Source organism: Zootoca vivipara, chromosome 7 (assembly GCF_965207765.1).
Source record: "Zootoca vivipara chromosome 7, rZooViv2.hap1.1, whole genome shotgun sequence".
NCBI classification, from domain to species: Eukaryota; Metazoa; Chordata; class Lepidosauria; order Squamata; family Lacertidae; genus Zootoca; species Zootoca vivipara.
In genome coordinates this window covers 10,171,215-10,190,834 of record NC_142590.1, presented here as the reverse complement: position 1 = coordinate 10,190,834, position 19,620 = coordinate 10,171,215, and the positions used below count along the sequence as shown (strand labels likewise).

The window sequence follows — 19,620 nt, the reverse complement described above, 5'->3', positions numbered from 1 at the left end:
TCTTTTATATTTCTGTCCCTTTTGCAGTCTTCCATGCCTCCCTCTCCCCATTTTGGTGCTTTGGGGTAAAGAGTGTTGTGCCTGTTGCTTCTTCAAGTCTTTTATTGTTGCGTTGCATTGCATTGTGCAGGACCGAAGGTGGGGAGTCCGAGGCAACCTTGCTGATCTCTACTGCATGGAAATGCATATACAGTAGATAGATAGAAAATATGCAGAACTTCCCCATCACTTATTCCAAATGAGATAGTAGGGAACTTGCAATGTAGATAATTATTCAGGATATAGTTCCTTCACTTTTTACTCTAGCCTCCAGGAGTGATGTAAATGAATTCAGAGGGGGACACAGATTAAGGAATTCATATGACAAATAAGTCCTTTGTTTTCCATTTCCCTCCTGAATAAGAGTAGTGTGAAAACTCTGAATAATAAACACACCATAGCTGTCTTGACATATTTAATTTAAAAAAAGAAAGTGAACATTTATTTTGGTTATTTCCATGTGTAAACAACACTCTTTGGTAAAAACATTTTTTTTCTTTTTCTCTCCTTTTTTTGGAAAAAAACCCTTCTCAATATTGCATAGAAAATACACACAAGCAAACAAAACTTTATATATATATATGTACACATACTTTCATAAAAATAGAATACATCTTGGCAAAAATTACTTCCAGAGTTTGTTACCACCTTATACAGTGTATTGACACCTAACACATTGCTTGACCAAACTTGCTAGACTTTTCTTCTTTTTAAGAAACCTATTTGGGGGTAGGCAAAAATTCCATCAAATCAAATTCTCTTCTGTCTGCCTTTAAAGTGGACACTGCATTTCTTGGCTTGCACAGTCCTCCACAGATTCCCTGCTTTAGTGTTCCCAAACTGTGCACCTTATAAAGCGTACTACAGAACTCAAATGTATTGCATTAAACAGTTTTAATGTTTGTGTAAGAGGGATGCAATCATTTTCTAAGATACTAAGGACTAAGCGGGGGACAAGAATTCAATGCAGATGGGCTCAACTATTCTTGAATTGCTGCGAGAAAAGCCTGCCAAGAGCAGCCCCCATCGTGGATTCTGCTTGTATCTGTTCGCCCCTAAGCATATATCTGAAAAAATTAAGTGTGAATGTGTTGTTTGAAAGCACATGTGTCACAAAGGTACATACAGCTGGAATTGGGTGCAGTTGCTTGTTGAGTACTTTTGATGGCAGGCCAAGGGCTTGCCCACACTGGGCATCAACTATGAGTTTGAGGCCAACAATTCTGGGTATTGTTCACATGATAATACACACAACCTCCCCTTACTGGGACAGTGAAAAGAAGGCAGTTTGCATTCTCTTCAGTTAAGGTGGCACCAGAAAAGTCTATGTAATCTAAGGGAAGGAGGGGAATCCAAAACTACTTCTTGTTTCCTTTGTAGAGTACAGTCAAACCTTGGTTGTTGAACATAATCAATTCTGGAAGACCATTCGACTTCCGAGGCGTGGCTTCCAATTGGTTGCAAGAGCTTCTTGCAATCAAGCGGAAGCCGCATCAGACATTCGAGTTCTGAGGAATGTTCGAAAACTGGAACACTTGCTTCCAGGTTTTTGGCGTTCCGAAACTGAAACATTCGGCAATGGAGCCATTCCGAGATCCAAGGTTTGACTGTAGAAGGAAAAGGAGGATGTTATTTCTGCTTCCCCACTTCTAGCTGCTTACTGAAGACCAGATAAGGGGCCCACATAATAATATTATGGGGTGGTGGTACTGAAGCATGGCTTTGTTTCCAATGCAGAATGGAGCTTTGTTTGTGCAGCCACCTTGCCGGTTTCAATTTGCAAATTGGGGCTTTGTGCAACGTTTGCTTCTGTGTAATGTGTGTAACAGCTCTCAGTGGTGATACCTGCTAGTAGCTGACACATTAGTAGTGTAGTGTCTTACTTTAAGTGTTTGTGAATATCAAGAATAGTGTTTTTCACTGTGGTGAGAAAAGACAACGAGGGCAGCAAAAACATTTAAGTTTTTCAAAATCTTTGTGGCAATTTTGTTCTCTTTGCATATCAAGGAGATATTTGCCTACCACTTTAGGTGGTAATTTGGTGGTCCCAATTAGAACTTCTAACTAGTTCTGAGTCAGCAGAACAATCTTTGAGAAGTGACTGCTCCAGTGTAATAAATAAAGCAAGTGGTTAAGATTCCAAGGAATCGTGGATTATGGTCATTTTTGTCAAGATGGAATGATGGCAACAGAGGGAGGGAAATTAGGATAGAACATAGCACCATTCTCCCCCCACAAGTTGCAAGGTCTGTTTTAAGATAAGGGACAGTGATTCTGGAAGTGGTGACACCCAGCGGCACATAGGCATGTGATTAACATACTTTGATTACTGTCGGCAGTGCTTTTCCTAGTATGGATAGGCAGACACGGCTATATAAACGATGAAGGTTGTTTGATATTCAATGGCTCCATCGACACTGTAAGACAGAGCCCTGACTCTCATCCTGTACGTCTCTGGTTCCCGCAGAGGCCTGGTTGTGTAGACCACTCCTTTCAAGTTCTCATCTCTGAGTGCAAAAGGAATTGTCAAATCCTCGTTTACCACGAGGAAAGTTGTCCTCGGGTGCATCACTCCGTCTTCAGTGTAAGCAACTAGTCGGATTAAATCCTGATTGGCAGCAATGCCAAACGGGAGGGACATAAATTTGTACTCCAAGGCGTAAGGACTCAAGGCACACTCCAGATCGTTGGGTGGGCAGTTCTTGAGGCAGAACCTAAAATAAACACAACTATGAAGGCCTGGGCCATGATTGCATCGGAACAGCAATATATAGTAATGCAATTGTGCCTTTTAATTCACATAGCACCACTCTCAGGTAAGAGATAAAAACCAAAGGCCTGTGATTTTATTTAAAATTTATATGCCTTTTTTTGGTAAAAACAAAGCAAGAGCCATTTGTTCTTCAGAAAGTGGCACAATAAACCAGGCCCAAAGGACATGTTCTGGGAAAATGAATGGGTGTTTCCTGCACCTCCCTGATAACACGTAATCGAAAAAATGAATGATGTGATGGGACAACAATAGCAACTTCCTGCATATCACACCACTGTGTTCACCTAATGCTTAGAAGGAGAGGCAAAAGCTAACATGATGTCACATATATCAAATAATAATGTCAGGTGTCTACATGTCTCCCCATAGCCTATAATTTGAGCCTAAGTTGCCCTTTTATCCACTTTCTTTCAGCCAAAGACATGGAAGAACCACTTAAGACAAGCAGAAATTGAAGAATTATTTCTTCCCCTACCAGCTAAGACCTAGCCACCAAAGATCAGGTAAATTAAATGGCTTTTTGGGGCATTCAACACGTACTTAATGGAGTTCCCCGACAATAGGGAAGTAATGAACTTTACTAGGTGTTGTTTAAAGGTTTCCTTGAAGATCCAGCTTTGTTAAGAGGTGGAAAGGCAAGGCACACAGATATTTTAAATAAATTCATAAAATGTTACCAACATGCATATGGTGCATGGATGGGTAAATTAAGGCAGCTTTCCTGCTGGTCATAGAGATCACAGTGTGATACAGAGGAAGGACCCCTGGAGGACTGGCAGAACCCAGTCCATTGAATTATTCCAGAGGTCTCTAACAGCCTCCTCAGGGGCCGGTGGTTAGGGATAATGGGAGTTGTAGTCCAGCAACATCCAGATTCCACATCTCCTAATCTATAGGAGGCTATGCCAAAAGAGTCAATGAGTTATTTTGCACAATGTGTGCTGGTGAAAGCATAAAAGGAACTTAGCCAACACATAATTTGAGCTCTTTTGAGGTCAGAAGGAAGAGTTGCAGTGTATATAAGACTATTCCATTGACTGGCCTCTTATGCAAACGTTAAGGAGATCAATCAGAAAAGCAATGTGGAAAAACTAACAGGAAACATACCCGGAAAGAGGATCTCGTTGATAATTTGGCGGGCAAGGCGTATCTATACACTGATAGCTTCCTCTCGTGTTAAAGCACATACGATTTGGTCCACAGTGGATGTTCTGTTCAAGGCACTCATCTATATCTGATTGGTTATCAAAGGAAAACAACAGATAACATCAGATAAGCAACTCATTGATTTCAGGTTATGCTTCACCTACATAAGTAACAAGTAAACTCAAACGTAAGGCTGTACATAGGGATGGAAAGAGCTTTAGGAAATAAATCATAGAAATAAATAAGGGGCTTTTTGCTATCAAATCTGGCATAAAATACCACTTGCTTATTATAGTGAAGGATGCTGGGAGAGTTCTGCCCTTCCCAAAAGAGAACCCTGAAATGATATGTTCCACAGGCATAAATAAGGGCCACCATTTAATTAATTAATATCTTAAGATGTTTTCTACCTGCAGTGGCAACATCAGCTGAGGCCAGCTAATCTAACATCTGCTTCTGTCTGCCAAGGCATTTATGAGCTGGATGGTGCAAATGTTATACTTCTCATATAATATTTCCTTTTGCTACCAACATATTTTCTCACCTTGGCACGTTTTGCCATTGGGCATAACCTGATAACCAGCTGGGCAAAAACACTGGTAACTCCCTAAGGTATTCCTGCAATCATGCTGACAAGCATCCCTGTTCTCACATTCATTAATATCTGTAAGAAGAAAAAGAGGGGGGAAGTGGGGGGTTGAAAACATAAAATATTGAAGCCAGCAGACAAACTAATCATGAAAAATATATTTGATGCACGACTACAGAAATTAAATTCTTACACAGACAAAATATCCTGAACCACATGAAGGCTATGCATTGGGACCGTTTTATGTAGTTTCCTTAGATTCTGCGCTTCAGCAAATTTGAAGAATACCATCCCAATCAAGATTTTTGACCTTAAGTTAAATATAGTTTTCAAGAGCTCTAAACTATTAGACAATGAATCGCTGGTTGATGCTTTCCACAGGCACTACAGACTGACTGGAGAAGTTAGTCAGTGGCTGATACTCTGAAGGCTGGCAAGGGTTTGAATGAGCAAAGTCAAAAGTCATGCATGTCTTCTGGAAGCCACTGAGCTAATTAATATATGGCTCCCCAGGGGCAAATCCCTCACTGGGCACAAATGCCTCCCTCACACCCTCAATGAACTCAGCTTCTTACACCCAGAAGATTAGACAACACTATTGCTGAATTTGGCAACTTTTGGGGTTGGGTAGGCACCACAGTAAAGCAGCAGAATTCAACTCATGAAGTCCAGATGTTGGAAATTAGAAACTAGGGGACAGCTAAAACCTCTTTAAAAAAAGGTTAGGGCTTTGGTTTGAGTGAGGATATGCATTTTGCAACATCAGTGCAGGTGTTGCGGCACCTACACATGTTTTAAAAAGTGATTTGGGGGCGGGAGGTGAACGTTGTGCTCCTCTACCCCTTAAGTTGACACCAGCCAATTTTGAAGCCACACTCTGGACCTCAGTCTAGCTTCTCAAGAGAGAATTCCCCTGAGACAAGTTCTCATTCCATGCACTTTCAACTTTTCCACAATCACCAGTCACATGGGTCAAAATTCTAAAATGTAAAAATACATATATCTGCCCTTCAGTATACAAAGCACAAAGTGGCAGCACCCTGGCAAGCTTTATATAAACTTTTTTCAACCATTTCAACCCAAAACAGACCTTACTTTGTGCCCAAGATAATGTTTCTACTGGATTACACCCTGGCATTCCCTCACTTTAGGCCCATTTCCGTTGAGGTGAAGAGCAGTTTGGTGCATGCAAAGCTATCTGCAGTCAATGATGGAATTTATTTTTACCCCAAGAGGGGAAAAGAGAAGGCTGAAATACCCAGAAAGGGGCAAGGGGAGACTAAATGGGGTGGATCTGCTCTGCTCTGCCAAAATATATTTTCAGCTGTTTGGGGAGAAAGTGAAAGTTACATATACAGCAGTGTCGTGGTTCTCGCAAGTCGAACCCAGAAGTAACTGCTTCGGTTTTTTAATGCTTTTCGGAAGCCGAACATGCCACGCAGCTTCCATTTTGAATTTTCCGTAAGTAAATGCTTCCGGAAATGCATACTTCGGTTTTAGAACATTTTGGAAGTTGAACTATCTTCCGGAACGGATTACGTTTGAAAACTGAGGTACCACTGTATTGGTAAAATCTTATTATAGAGAATCTCATTCAAACACATATCATATCTGTGTGCAAAAGCAACCTACAATAAGCTGAATGAACATCTTTGTGGAATAAGCATATTATATATACGTATATATCTATATATCTATATACTTGACATTTACCTATACATTTGTTATTTCTTGCCTCATAGCCTTCAGGGCAAGTGTCTCTAAAATTCCTTTTAGTCCTGGAGATTGAGACTCTGCTGTTCCTATACTCTGAGTAGGAGCTGTAGAGATTGGAGGAGTGCCTGACATATTGCTGAGGTCGGTAGTTGTCTCTCATGGGGGAGAACTGTGCATAGTTATGGCTATTGTAATAGCTGCCATAATTTGGCAACCTCTCCAATCCAGCGCAAGATTTGCCATCGCCTAATAAATGTTGTCCGGGGGGACAGATACACTTGAAGCTGCCGGGGCTGTTGGCACATTGATACGCACAAGGTCTAGGCACTTGTTCGCATTCATTTATATCTGCTCATGGGACGCAACAAACCATGTGACGTGGGGAGGGGTGGGGGGGAGACAACACAAAACATTAAAAAGCACATCAGTCCGCGGAACAATCTGAAATTACAAATGTGATCCTGACATCACAAAGATCTCCCCGCCCCCCACTCCCCGAGCTACACACAATGCATGCACTGGTCTTCCTGTTCACAAACGCCATGTCATGAACTTGGCTGCCCAAACCTGCATACAGAAATCTGCCCTTGACAAGCTTAGTAAGGCAAATGCTGTGTGACCTGTAAAGGCAATAAATATTGAGTAAAATAGAGGCCTGGGTGAGCTTCTCATTGCTCTAGGTTCCACCCCCCCCCCAAGACAAAGCTCCTAAGTGTGCCAGGTCCATTCCCTAAGAGGGTTTTCTGAACATGTTAAGATTTGCAAACACCTGTACTGCAAGGGGAGTACTGAGGCTTCAATCCTATGCCCAAGAGTAGCCCCACTGAGAACAGTGGCACTTACTTTTTGCATGCATGCATAGGGTTGAGGGGTAAATTTCTTCCCTTCCCTGCCATCTAAGAAATTGTAGGCTCTTGCGAACATCAACAAAGAAATAACAATGAAAAATAAGCGGAAAGGAGCAGAGAGGTGTAGCAAGCTGGTTTTAAAACAAGCAGGAGTTTAGTCAGTAACAGAACCTTGAAAGAAGCTAAGGCTACACTTAAAGGAACACAACTGATACTTGATAGATATCATGCTAAAACGTTTGTTAGTGAATATCCCTTCTTTTAAAAACAAATGAAGCACATTTCACAGCATTCTTAAAAACTGTTTGGAAATTCAGATTTGCTTTCTGTATCATAGCTGCTTTTGGTGACAGCGCCAACCATGGCACGTTACCTAATTAGTGATGGAAACTCAAGCTATTTTCAGCTAGCGATGTTATGAGAAATCAAATAGGAGCCATCAAAATTCTAATCTCCCTGCTTGATTTGTAGGAGAATGAAAGCGGGCGGCCCCATGGGGCACTCAAAATAACCTTTATCAGGTTGGCAGAACTCACTTGCCCCTTAAATGAAAGAGGCCAGATGGGCCCTCCACCCAACTTGCGTCTTTCAAATGGAGATGCAGCCAGCAGTGTTTAAGCACAACCTCTCATCTCCAACCAAGGCCAGGGCTGTCTGCAGCCGGTCGGGTGCCCTGGCGCGGAGATTGCTCTGGCACCCCCGCCCTGGTGGGTGCGCGCCGCGCGGCTTTGCTGCACAGCGCCCTCCTGCCGGCCCGGCACCCCGCGCCACCGAGACTACCCCTAGAGCCGGGCCTGACCAAGGCACTACCTATCAGGAGCAATGAGAGTTGCAATTAACTTGCCACAATCCCAGTTGTAAGAAGTTGCTCCAAGTGCTGACACTTTCTATGTCTAATTTTGCCTTATTGAATAAAGACCCACCTTCTCAATGGGGTTTTCTTAAATTACTTTTTATTAAAGGTTTTCTTGGTTTACAAAGATATGTGCAATGTCTCTCATAACATTTTTACAAATCAGTTTCATTTGTTGAGACATTGGGAAGAAAAGGGGGAAAGAGGTAGAGGGTGGAGGGTGGGGGATGGGGTCGGGTGACGACATTTCTATTTTGTTTAATATATGTGGGGTTTTTTGTCAGCATCACTTGTGTAGGTTCTCTGCTGTTCGCTTGAGTTCCTTTGGTGGTGAGAGATGTTGGGGTTGGCCTAGGATATGGTTGTTCATTTGTGGTTGGCTGTGGTGGTCTTTGTTTCGTGTGTGAGTGGGGTGGGTGGGTGTTTCGGATCAGGTTAGCCATATTGATTTGTATGCTGTTGGTGGATTTTTGTCATTGTCTTGTTGGGCTGTGTATGTGATAAAGGGGAGCCATACCGGGGTGAAGTTGTCTTCTTCTATTTGTCCCCATGTCAGTTTCAGCTTATTGGTTAATTTTTCTACTAAGGCTGTTTCCCATACTGTTTGGTACCATTGGTCCATGCTTACTTCTGACAGGTCTCTCCAGTGTCTGGTTATGGTGTTTCTGGTTGCTGAGAGTAGGTGAGTTATGAGTTCTTTGTGGTGCAGGTGGACATTATTGTCTTGGAAGATGTTTAGCAAGGCCAGTTCTGGGGTTACTGTATTTCTAATATTTGCTTGGTTCTTTTGCATATTTCTCTTATGGTTGTTGTCCAGAATAGTTGGATTTTGGGGCACTCCCACCACATGTGGAAATATGTGCCTGTTGAGGTGCACCCTCTCCAGCATTTTGGTGAGGTTCCTGGGCGTATTAGCGATAGTTTTCTCGGTGTTAGGTACCACTTGTAGGTGAGTTTCAGAGTGAGTTCTTTCCTTTTTGTTGATATGGATTTAAAGGGGGGGTTAGACCACATTCTGGTCCATCGAGTGGGATTAATCTCATAGCCTATATCGTGTTCCCATTGTCTTTTGATTGTGTCTAGGGGACTTTGGAGTAGTATTTTATATATTGCAGATACCATCCCTTTGTCATGTCCCTTTGTCGTTAGGAGGAGGTTTTCGAAGGTTGTCAGGGGCCTGGTTGCTGCTGATTTTACTGCTGGGTTGTTTAAGAGGGTGTTGGTGTTCTGCTAACCAGGGTATTTGGGTGTCTTCTAATTTATCCTGTATTTCTTGTGTTGACAGAGGTTTGTTATTTTTATAAAAGTCTATTAGGCAATATAAGCCTTTGGTTTGCATCTGGAGGTTTTGTGCCGCATGGTGGAATAATGGGTGGTAAGACAAGCGGATTAGTGGGGATGTGGTTGGGGATAGTTTGCCTGTTTCTGTTTTCCATGCTTTGAACATGGTTTGGGAGGAATGGGTATGCTGTGGTGCAGATACTTTCGATTGAGTCCCTCTCTAGGTGTATCCATTGTTTTGTCTCGTCCTCCAGTATATATGGGATTATATGTTGCATTTGGTTGGTTCTGTAGAAAGTTTCTATGTTGGGGATTCCCCATCCTCCTTGTGAGGTGGGGACTTCTCAATGGGTTTTGATGCTTGAAAGCCTGCTCGGCGGTACCCAATTTGTTATGGAGCCAATCAGTCTGCTGCTTGGTAATTTCTATTTTCAAACAACAATTCTTGTTTATAAAGTTAGGAGATACAAATACCCTTTTGCTTGCTTACTTCCTGAACTTTTCCCCAGTAAACTTTATGCTTTTGGACTGAATTTTGACTTCTCTATGTACCTGAGGGAGCATCCTTACACCACTGAGCTGACCGTCTTTGCTTTTGTCTCAAGAAAGTTAAACAACACCTCTGCTGAGTGAGCCTCCTTAAATTTTGCAATCCCTGCTCTATGCTTTCTGGGAGAAGATGAGCCCAACTTGTGTATTAAAGAGAGAACTAGCCAATTTGCATCAGGATAAAAATGTTGGAAGGGCCTTCTGTGGTGCCTTGAAGTTACAAAGCCAGTGGGAAGACTAAAACAAGGAGCCCACTGAGCATAGCTGTCAACTTCCGGATTGGAAAATAAGGGACCCAGCGGCGCGGCACCGGAAGTCACTTCTGCGCATGTCCAGACATGCTCAGAAGTGACTTCTGGTGCTGGCTCTGCCCATGTCCGGGGCACCGGAAATTGGTTCTGTGCATGTCTGGACATGCACAAAAGTGATTTTCAGTGCCCAGACATGGGCAGAGCGGCAATTTCCAGCAGCACTCAGCAAGTGAGCGAGCAGCCAGCCGCCGAGCAAGGCGTTTTGCCGGGCAGCGGCTGGCTGCTCGCTCGCTCGGGGGAGGGGGGGCGAACCATCAGGGAGGGAGAGGAGCTGCTTCATTTGAAATCCGGTAAATTTCCAGGATATCGAACAATCCGGGGTTGCAGCGGGAAACGGATTTAAATCCGGGGGTTTCCCACCAAAAACGGGAGGGTTGACAGCTACCGTATGCCACTGAGCCCAAGGCCAAGTGTAAGATGTTGCTGGGATCGGGAGGACTGAAGTTTATTTGGAGTCACAAAAGGGAGATAAAGGAACTGTGGCAAGGCAGAACAAGCTGTACTACATCCCTGGCTTCCTGCTCAAAGTACATGTGATTTTGCTTGCTTGCTTTGTTTATTTTCACATTTACAACAATACATGACCGGGGTGGGGCACAAGGAAGCTTTGCCATTATATGCAGAACAGCAGCTAAGATAGCTAGCTCACATATAAGCTACATCACCTGGCAACAAGTGTCACTTGTTAAGGAGCAAAATAAAGCAAGGAACCATGCAGAATTAAGATTTCTCCCAAATTCATCTTGCAACATGCATGTCATAGAATGCATAGCCATGATACATGCAAGCTTATTTTTACTTGGTGTGATATAAATTATTTTTACAGTCACATTCCCTGGGAATTGTATGCATTTGTGCTTGAAATCAGCCACTCTTATTTTATTGTTTTCCAGTAAGAGGTATGTATTTGAGGTCTAATTAGTCGTATCTGAAGCCTGCTGATTTCAAGCAGTAGAGCATCTTAAACCCTTTTGTGGGTAGCATAAGCAGCAGCCAGAATCAGATAGTGGGTTCCAGAATAGCTTTAATGTTTATCCAAACCCTGCTTCTAACTTACCCATACAAGGTCTTCCAATGCCATGGGATCGGTACCCTCTCGGGCACACACACCGGTAGCTTCCTCGTGAGTTTTCACATATCTGGTTGTATCGGCACTGATGTGTACCATCTCTGCATTCATTGATATCTGACAAGGAACACAAAATCTTAAAAGTAACAGTACGGTACTTGTAATGTATACAAACACTTAATAGCAGATATTTATTATTCACATAGAGCTTAGCTATAAGGTTACCCAAAGCTGTCCCCACACCGTATTTTATTTTGTTTGTTTTATAATTCCTCCATTTTCATAGGTGGATACTTTTCTGTCATAAGAGCGTGTTTTGCTATCCAGAATTCAGACTCCTCTTGGGGCCTTGGATGTTAAAGTACAGTGGTACTTTAGTTCTCAAACGCCAAAAACCTGGAAGTAAGTACTCTGGTTTCCTAACGTTTTTTGGATGCCGAACGTCTAATGCGGCTGTCGGCTATTGTTTCTGCACCAATCAGAAGTTGCACCTTAGTTTTTGAACATTTGACTCCCGGAATGGATTTATTTTGCGTTTTCGTTTTTGAGACTGTGTGGAACTCAGTTCAGCTACTGATTGATAGATGGTGGAAATTGATAAAAGCCCCTCATCCAAACAATGACTATCATCAGTGCAAGTAAGAAAATAATAATAATTTTAATTTTTTTCATGTACAATACTGTCTTCTTTATTTTATAGTACAGTACATTGATAATTGCTTTCATTTATGGATCAGTGGCCTTGTTAGTAAAATTCATGTCAAATTGCTGTTTTAGGGGTTGTTTTTAAAAGATTAATCCGTTTTGCATTACTTTCTATGGGAAAGCGCGCCTTGATTTTGGAACGGATACCACTTTATATGGGAATTCAGGTACCCCCTTTTTATTCATTTTTATTATATTTTCCCTTTTATCTTCTCTTCCCCCACTCCCCTTTTTATGAAGATTACCCGCTCTGGGACCCCACAGCTAATTCTCCCCTGGGCTTCTCGCTGGCCCAAGTAGGACTAATTTAGCCAGCTAGCCCTGGTGACTATCTAATATTTATTGGATGGATTTCCCCCAAATTGATTCTTGAACATTGGATTTTATTGCTATTCATGCTTTTACAGTGGTGCCTCGCTAGACGAAATTAATTCGTTCCAGGACTCAATTCGTCCTACGAAAATTTCGTGTAGCGAGGCACAGTTTCCCATAGGAACGCATTATAAGTCAATTAATGCGTTCCTATGGGCTCCGGGGGCCTGGCGGCGACAGCAGTACCTTGCTCTCTTGGCTCGGGGAAGGCAGGCAGGCGCTTGTTCTCTTGCCTGCCTGCCTTCCCCGAGCCAAGAGAGGTGTGTGCCACCGCCTCGCCCGACAGAGCTGGCATTTGACAGGGCTTCCCGAACCCCCGTCAAATGCGGGCTCTGTTGGGCAGGGGTGGGGAGAGAGAGGAATGAAGGAAGAGAGAAAGCAGCCCTTTCTCTTCCTTCCTTCCTCTCCCCCTGCCGCCGACAGCTTTCCACCCACCCCGCTGGACACAGCGTGGACCGGAGGAGAACCCTCCTCCGATCTGCGCTGTGTCGGGCAGGGTGAGGGGAAAGTGGGGCTTCCGGCAGCCGGCAAAAAGTCCCCACACCGGGGCACTTCGGCTTCGGGTGACGGGGCTGAAGTGCGCCGGTGTTTTGCAGGCTGCCTTCCCCTTGGCTTGGGGAAGGCAGCCAGCGAAAACGTCCCCACACCGGCACGCTTCGGCCCCGTCACCCGGAGCTGAAGTGCGCCGATGTGGGGACGTTTTCGCTGGCTGCCTTCCCCAAGCCAAGGGGAAGGCAGCCAGCGAAACACCGCCCGCACCGGCGTGCTTTGGCTCCGGGTGACAGGGCCGAAGCGTGCCGATGGGGGGGTGTTTCACAGCCCCCCACAAAAGCAGACTTGCTAGCCACCGTTCCAACGGCGCCTAGCAAGCCCCTGACGGGCGGGGGGGGGGAGCGCAGGATCCTCCGTTTCCCCCCCCCACTGCCCGGGGATCAGACGAGGCTGGAGAAGCCTCGTCCCATCCCCGCAGTGTCGGGCGGTGGGGGAGGAGCGGAGAATCCTCCGCTTCCCCCCCCAGGCGGCGGGGGGAAGAATCCACTTCTCCCCCCCTTCTTCCCGCGCTACAGCCTTTGTGTTCCGCTGGTCTCTGCCAGTTGCCCCTCACCGGCAAAGACCAGCGGAACACAAAGGGGAACGAGCTGCAGCGCAGGAAGAAGTCAAAGGAAGATCAGCTGAGAGGCGGTGACAGCTGTCAGCGCCTCTCAGCTGATCTTCCTTTGCCTTCTTCCTGTGCTGCAGCTTGTTCCCCTTTCGCTAGAGGAATGCCCTGTAGGTTTTGTGATCGGAGGTTTTTATGGCCATGCTTTGCAAGACGAAGCGGCGGCCATAGAAAACCTCGTCTAGCGAGGCACCACTGTATACTGTATTTTATGCTGCTTTTATGTTGTACAGTGGTGCCTCGCTAGACGAAATTAATTCGTTCCAGGACTCAATTCGTCCTACGAAAATTTCGTCTAGCGAGGCACCGTTTCCCATAGGAATGCATTAAAAGTCAATTAATGCGTTCCTATGGGCTCGGGGGGAACTGGTGGCAGCGGCGGCGCTTGTTCTCTTGGCTCGGGAAAGGCAGGCAGGCGCTTCCCTGAGCCAAGAGAGCAAGCGCCGCTGCTGCCAACGACAGAGCCTGATCAGACGAAGCTTCAGAAGCTTTGTCGGATCCGACTCTGTCGGGCGGGGTGGGGGAAAGGAACGATCCTGCGCCTTTCCCCCACCTCTGCCAAGCCCCATGCCGGCAAGAAGCGGCGGCGGGGGAAGACGTTCCCCCGCCGCCGCGTCTTGCCTGCCTCCCCTGACACACAGTGGGGATCGTAGGGGCTTGAGAAGCCCCTACGATCCCCGTTGTGTGTCGGACGGGATGCGGGGGGAACGCAGGATTTCTCCTGCGTCCCCCCACCACCCCGCCTGTCACACAGTGGGGATCGTAGGGGCTTCTCAAGCCCCTGCGATCCCCACTGTGTGTCAGACGGGATGCGGGGGGGGGAGACGCAGGAGCAATCCTGCGTTTCCCCTGCACCCCGCCTGTCTCACAGTGGGGATCGTAGGGCGCTTGAGAAGCACCTACGATCCCCTTTGTGTGTCGGACGGGATGTGGGGGAAATGCAGGATTTCTCCTGCGTCTCCCCCCCCCCCCCGCATCCCGAGGGGCTAGAGGCGGCGGCGGGAAAAGACCTTCTACTGCTGCCGCCTCCCGCCTGCCTCCCCCCCACGGAGCGCAACTTCGGAGGTCTCCGAAGTTGCACTCAGTGTCGGGGCTGCGGGGTGAGAGGTGGTGGGGGAAAAGACCTTTTCCCGCCGCCGCCTCCCGCCTGCCTTCCCCCCACACTGAGCACAGCTTCGGAGGCAAAGGAAGATTAGCTGTCAGCTTCCCACGCTGACAGCTGATCTTCCTTTGCCGCTTTCTATGGCCGCGCTTCGTAAGACGAAGCGGCGGTCATAGAAAATTTTGTCTTCTTACGAATGCCTTTCGCAATGCAAAACTCTTTCGTCTAGTGAGTTTTTCGTTGTGTGAGGCATTCGTAAAGTGAGGCACCACTGTATTACACTTAAGTGTTTTAAATTTGTTCTTAGCCGCCCTGAGCCCGGGTTTCTGAACTGGAAAGGGCGAGGTATAAAGAAATAAAAATTATTATTATTACAGTGGTACCTCGACTTACAAACGACTCGACAACCTAATTTTTGCGACTTGAGAATGGGGCTAATGGCCGTGCACTTACGAATGTCTCGACATCTGAAAGGAAACTGGCGGTTTTAGATAGGGTTGCTTCGACCTATGAATTTTTCCGTTTCCAATGGCGTTTTTTGACCTAGGTACGAAGGTGCCTTCGGAACGGATTAAATTTGTAAGTCGAGGCACCACTGTATTATTAAACGAAAATACACAGCACAATCTTTTCTTTGAAGGAATGAGGGAGGTTTTTTAAAAAAACAAAAAAATCTCCCTCATTCCTTCACACGAAGAGTAGAAGTCTTCTGCGTGTGTTGTGCCAATTTTTGATTCGTGTAGTTGTTCATTAGTAGAATACATGTTTATGATTTTTGGGATATGATACCCATTACGTAGTTCACAAGTGACATTCACAAACACAGTGGAAGGAAAGGGATGAGGCAGAAGCAGCTGGGGAGAACAGAAACATACATACCTATACAACTTCCATTTTCTGCTTTGGTCATTCCATTTGGACACAGATCAATGCATTTATAGCCACCTCGTGTATTCTTGCAATGCTGGTCAAGTCTGCATACATTTTGTCTGCATTCATTCACATCTTTAAGAAGACAGAAGGTTCATTAGCTAAACTGATAACATTATCCTTTCACCTCTTGGGCTATACGCAACTTCTCCCTCTCCCATATGCTTTTCGTGAAGATGCTTGTTCAGAAATCTTAATGTTGCTCAGAAGAAAACGGCTTACAATTTGCATGTGGCAACAAGGTCATATGATTTGACATTTTCCTATTGCCAAGTGAAATAGATATTAACAGAGACGTACAGCAAAAGTTCACCCTGTCACAGCTGACTTGGGCTGCATTTCTGGGTGTTGTAGAAACATGTTTTGCCTTAGGACAAGGGTGGAAAACTAGATCTGGCCAGTGGGTCAAATGTTCACCTTCCTCATCTCCCTTTAGCCAACTGTGGCACATGGGTGGGGCTGCTGCCTGTTAGTCACCTGGCCTCACAATGACCTTGGATGGCCCATTTTCCTTTGCCCACATGGTTTACATCAATCCATGTGGGCAGAAACAGAGGGTGTTGCAGGCACTGCTGATCGGCTTTTGGCAGGGAGCCGACGTTTTATATAAACTTACTTTTTTACATCATAAAATATATCTTATATCTGTAATTGTAGTGCTGCCACTCTCGTTAAGGCGTGAGTTTGGCTTACAAAGCATTACCAAATAGGTAGATCTGACCAACAGTTAATCTCAGTTACTTAGAGAAGTGCAAATTGGTGCCAATTGATGGGGGAGGCGGACAATGACAGGACCTCTATGGGCAAGTAGTGAGCCCTTACCCTTGAGAAAAGAGCTGTGTAAGGGGGAAGAAGTCACAACCACTGCTGACCCTCCCCACAACCAAGGGCTGCCACAATGGGGATATCGCTGGCAGCAGAGGGCAGCCCCCAGGTCCTAGTCCTGGCCCAAAGGCGGCAGAGGAATTAAGCTGCCTGAAGAAGAAACACTCATCTAGTACTAAGAACTGCTAAGCAGGGAACTTTCAGCCTTTCTGTCTTACAAAGCATAGCAAAAAAGATCGTTTCAGGGGAATCTAGCCTTTGCAGCTGAAAATTTCATGAGTGGCGAAGGAATTGAACTGCAAAGACACACTTCCTATGAGCCCAATTCCTGTGTAGTGTAGTGCCTAGTGTGTTGGAGAACAGCCTTTACCAAAGGTGTCATGGGCTTTGAAGACGCTCAAACTCTGGACGCAAGGGAGAAACATGCTAGGAGGAAGGCACGCTTGGCAAACCCCCACCGTGATCAACACCTGCCCGGAAACCTATGTCCCCACTGTGGAAGGATGTGTGGATCCAGAATTGGCCTCCACAGTCACTTACGGACTCACTGTTAAGACTGTGTTCATAAAAGACAATCTTACTCGGCTAGGAGTGATCGCCAAAGAAGTAGAAGAGGATTAGGAGTGGGGAAATCCAGGTTTAGATCCTGCTCAGCCCTGAAGTTCACTAGATTACCTTGGTTCATTCATTGTTCCTTATACTAGGAATAGGTTGGAGACTTTCAAGGCCTTAAGGTTTCATCAGAAGTATCTGATTGCTGAATATGTTGCTCATTCTAGATTATATTCCAAAGCAAACCTACTCAAGACATTTTAAAGGCAAATTGTTGTTAGATTTCCAGAGGATTTTTTTTTTCATTAGCAGGACTTAATAGGGTTTGTCCAGTTCTCCAAGAGAACCTTTATAAACTACACATATAGGCCCCACTGTGCTGAAGTCTATTTCATACCTATGCATTTTCTGCCTTTTAGCTGATATCCTGGTTCACATCCACAGTGGAAGCTTCCAATGGTGTTGAAGCAGCGTTGATTACATGGGTTCAACTCTTGGCACTCATTAACATCTGTTGAATAATATAGACATGATTAAACCTCTCTTACCCTGCAGACTTGGAGTGATTGTTGTCACAGGGCAAAGCCAGACATTTGTCACCAGAGGCAATGAGATGAGAGAATTTCTTAACTCTTCACATGACTATTGTTTTTTCCTCAGCCTAACCAATAAGTTTATGTTCAGTTTGGGGAGGCAAAGCTAGGCTGAACTGCAGGGGATCGTGTAGAATCGGGTGGCTGCGCTTGACCCCGCAAAAAATGCCCCCCATTTGAGGTGGGGAGCGGAACAGAGCAGTATCATTCATTTGGAGTCTGGCTGATCATTTTGTGGTCTTAACAAACTATACTGGGAGCAGCAGATAGTGAGACTAATGGTTAACAGTTTGAGTTCATTACGTAGGTGAAACATCAGTGACATTTCATGCAGTTTCACTAGTTGCAAAACCCAGGGGTTGCCAGCCTTTTGTATTCTTAACAGTTTCCCTCCGAGTTAGATCTAACTCAGGCTACCGGTTAGCTATCATTGCTCTAAACCATGCAAAATACTAGCATGAAATGGAAAGTAACATCAAATGACAAGAACCTGTGTTTACACAGGTCTAAGCGAAAGAGCACTAATGAAAATCGTCTTGCCTGTTGAGTATTCTGGAAACTGCAGAGAGATTATCAGATAATCACAAAATGGAAAGGCAAATTTCAAAGAACATTTAATCAAATCCTTACTGCATTCAAGGATCCATCCTGCCTTTATATTAAAAAAATGTTATTTAACAGCCTCAAGTAATTTAATAATAATTGTTGGCAGATGAGACGACACTATCTCCATACCTTGGCAATTTAGTCCATCTGATGTCCTTCTGAAGCCAACCCCACACCGAACCACACAGTGGTAAGAGCCAATAATGTTTTCACAGTCCTGGCCAGCGTGGCAAGAATGCCTCCCTAAGGCACACTCGTCAATATCTGCAATAAAAGCAAGCCATATGTGCACTTATACCTCAATCCATCATGGAAGAAACAGTGTATTTTATCATGAGAATATTACCCATGTTAGTATCTTAGGGCCTGATCTGAAGGCATATATAGTGGTACCTCCAGTTGCGGACGAGATCCATTCTGGAGGTCTGGTCAGATCCTGAGGTTTCCACAACCTGAGGACTGCTTCTGCGCATGCGTGTGTGGCGGTAGAGCACTTCGGCACATGCGCATAAGCAGTCTACCGCTTCTGCGCACGTGGCAAAACCCAGTAAAATACTTCAGAGTTTGCTGCTTTCGCATCTCGAAGTTTATGTAACCAGAGGGTTACATAAACCGGAGGTACTACAGTAATACAACAAACTTATTGTAGGTCTGGTCATTATCATATATGGCAGAGGGCCTTCTCGGTAGTGGCACCCACCCTGTGGAATGCCCTCCCACTAGAGGTCAAAGAGAACAACAATTACCAGACCTTTAGAAGGCATCTCAAGGCAGCCCTGTTTAGGGAAGCTTTTAATGTTTAATGGATTTCTGTATTTTAATGTTTGATGGATTTCTGTATTTTAGAATTTCTGTTTTGTTGGAAGCCGCCCAGAGTGGCTGGGGGAACCCGGCCAGATGGGCGGGGTATAAATAATAAATTATTATTATTATTATTATTATTATTATTATTATTATTATTATTATATCTGAATAGGACATCAGCTTTAGTTCCATCATAGAAGAAAAAATGGGATGTAAATACAATGAATAAAAGATAAAATAATATTCGTCTCTCATGTATTCTAAATAGTGTCATAAAAACACAGTGTGGCCAGTGCATGACATCTAAAAGCAAACCTTACCTTGGCATGCTCTTCCATCTGCTGATATGGTAAGGCCTTTGGGACACGAGCAATAATAGGTTCCTATAGCGTTGTGGCAAGTGTGGGAACATGGATTTCGAACTGTACACTCATCTTCATCTAATGGTAAAAGCAAAACCGCATAAAACTAGGGTGCCGTTTGCATGGTATAGCTCAGAAACAGGAATATAGACTAGCAACAGGAAGTCTATAGGGTCTAACTAGGCTTCTGGGATTCATTACCTTTAACAACAAAAATGAGGAGGGAGAGAAGCACCCAGCCCCCTTCTCACATTGTCAATCCTGCTCACACTGAAGCAGCAATTTGAACATTCTTAGGAACAAGGAGAAGCAAACCAAAATTCAATCATGTTAAAAGATCAGAATGGAAGCCTGGGACCCCCCCCCCCCCCCAAAAAAAAATCAGTTTCAGTTCTATCTGTGTGAATGTATGTCAATATGTTTCCATTGGGCAAAG

General features: G+C 44.8%; 1 protein-coding gene across 2 annotated transcripts in view; it reads right to left on the bottom strand.

Moving 5' to 3' along the window:
• Positions 1-441: 441 nt before the first annotated feature.
• HMCN1 (hemicentin 1) overlaps positions 442-19,620 on the bottom strand; it is a 275,559-nt gene continuing 256,380 nt past the window's right edge. The window contains exons 99-107 of one of the 2 annotated variants that reach the window (XM_060276655.2): positions 19,143-19,262; positions 18,148-18,282; positions 17,217-17,330; positions 15,392-15,517; positions 11,163-11,291; positions 6,261-6,611; positions 4,503-4,622; positions 3,920-4,046; positions 442-2,753 (exon numbers count right to left, since the gene is read on the bottom strand). In XM_060276655.2, coding sequence (XP_060132638.2) covers positions 2,387-2,753; positions 3,920-4,046; positions 4,503-4,622; positions 6,261-6,611; positions 11,163-11,291; positions 15,392-15,517; positions 17,217-17,330; positions 18,148-18,282; positions 19,143-19,262 — 1,589 coding nt within the window. In that variant the 3' untranslated portion in view covers positions 442-2,386. The remainder of the gene's footprint in view (positions 2,754-3,919; positions 4,047-4,502; positions 4,623-6,260; positions 6,612-11,162; positions 11,292-15,391; positions 15,518-17,216; positions 17,331-18,147; positions 18,283-19,142; positions 19,263-19,620) is intronic. The other variant, XM_060276656.2, reaches the window with a different exon arrangement.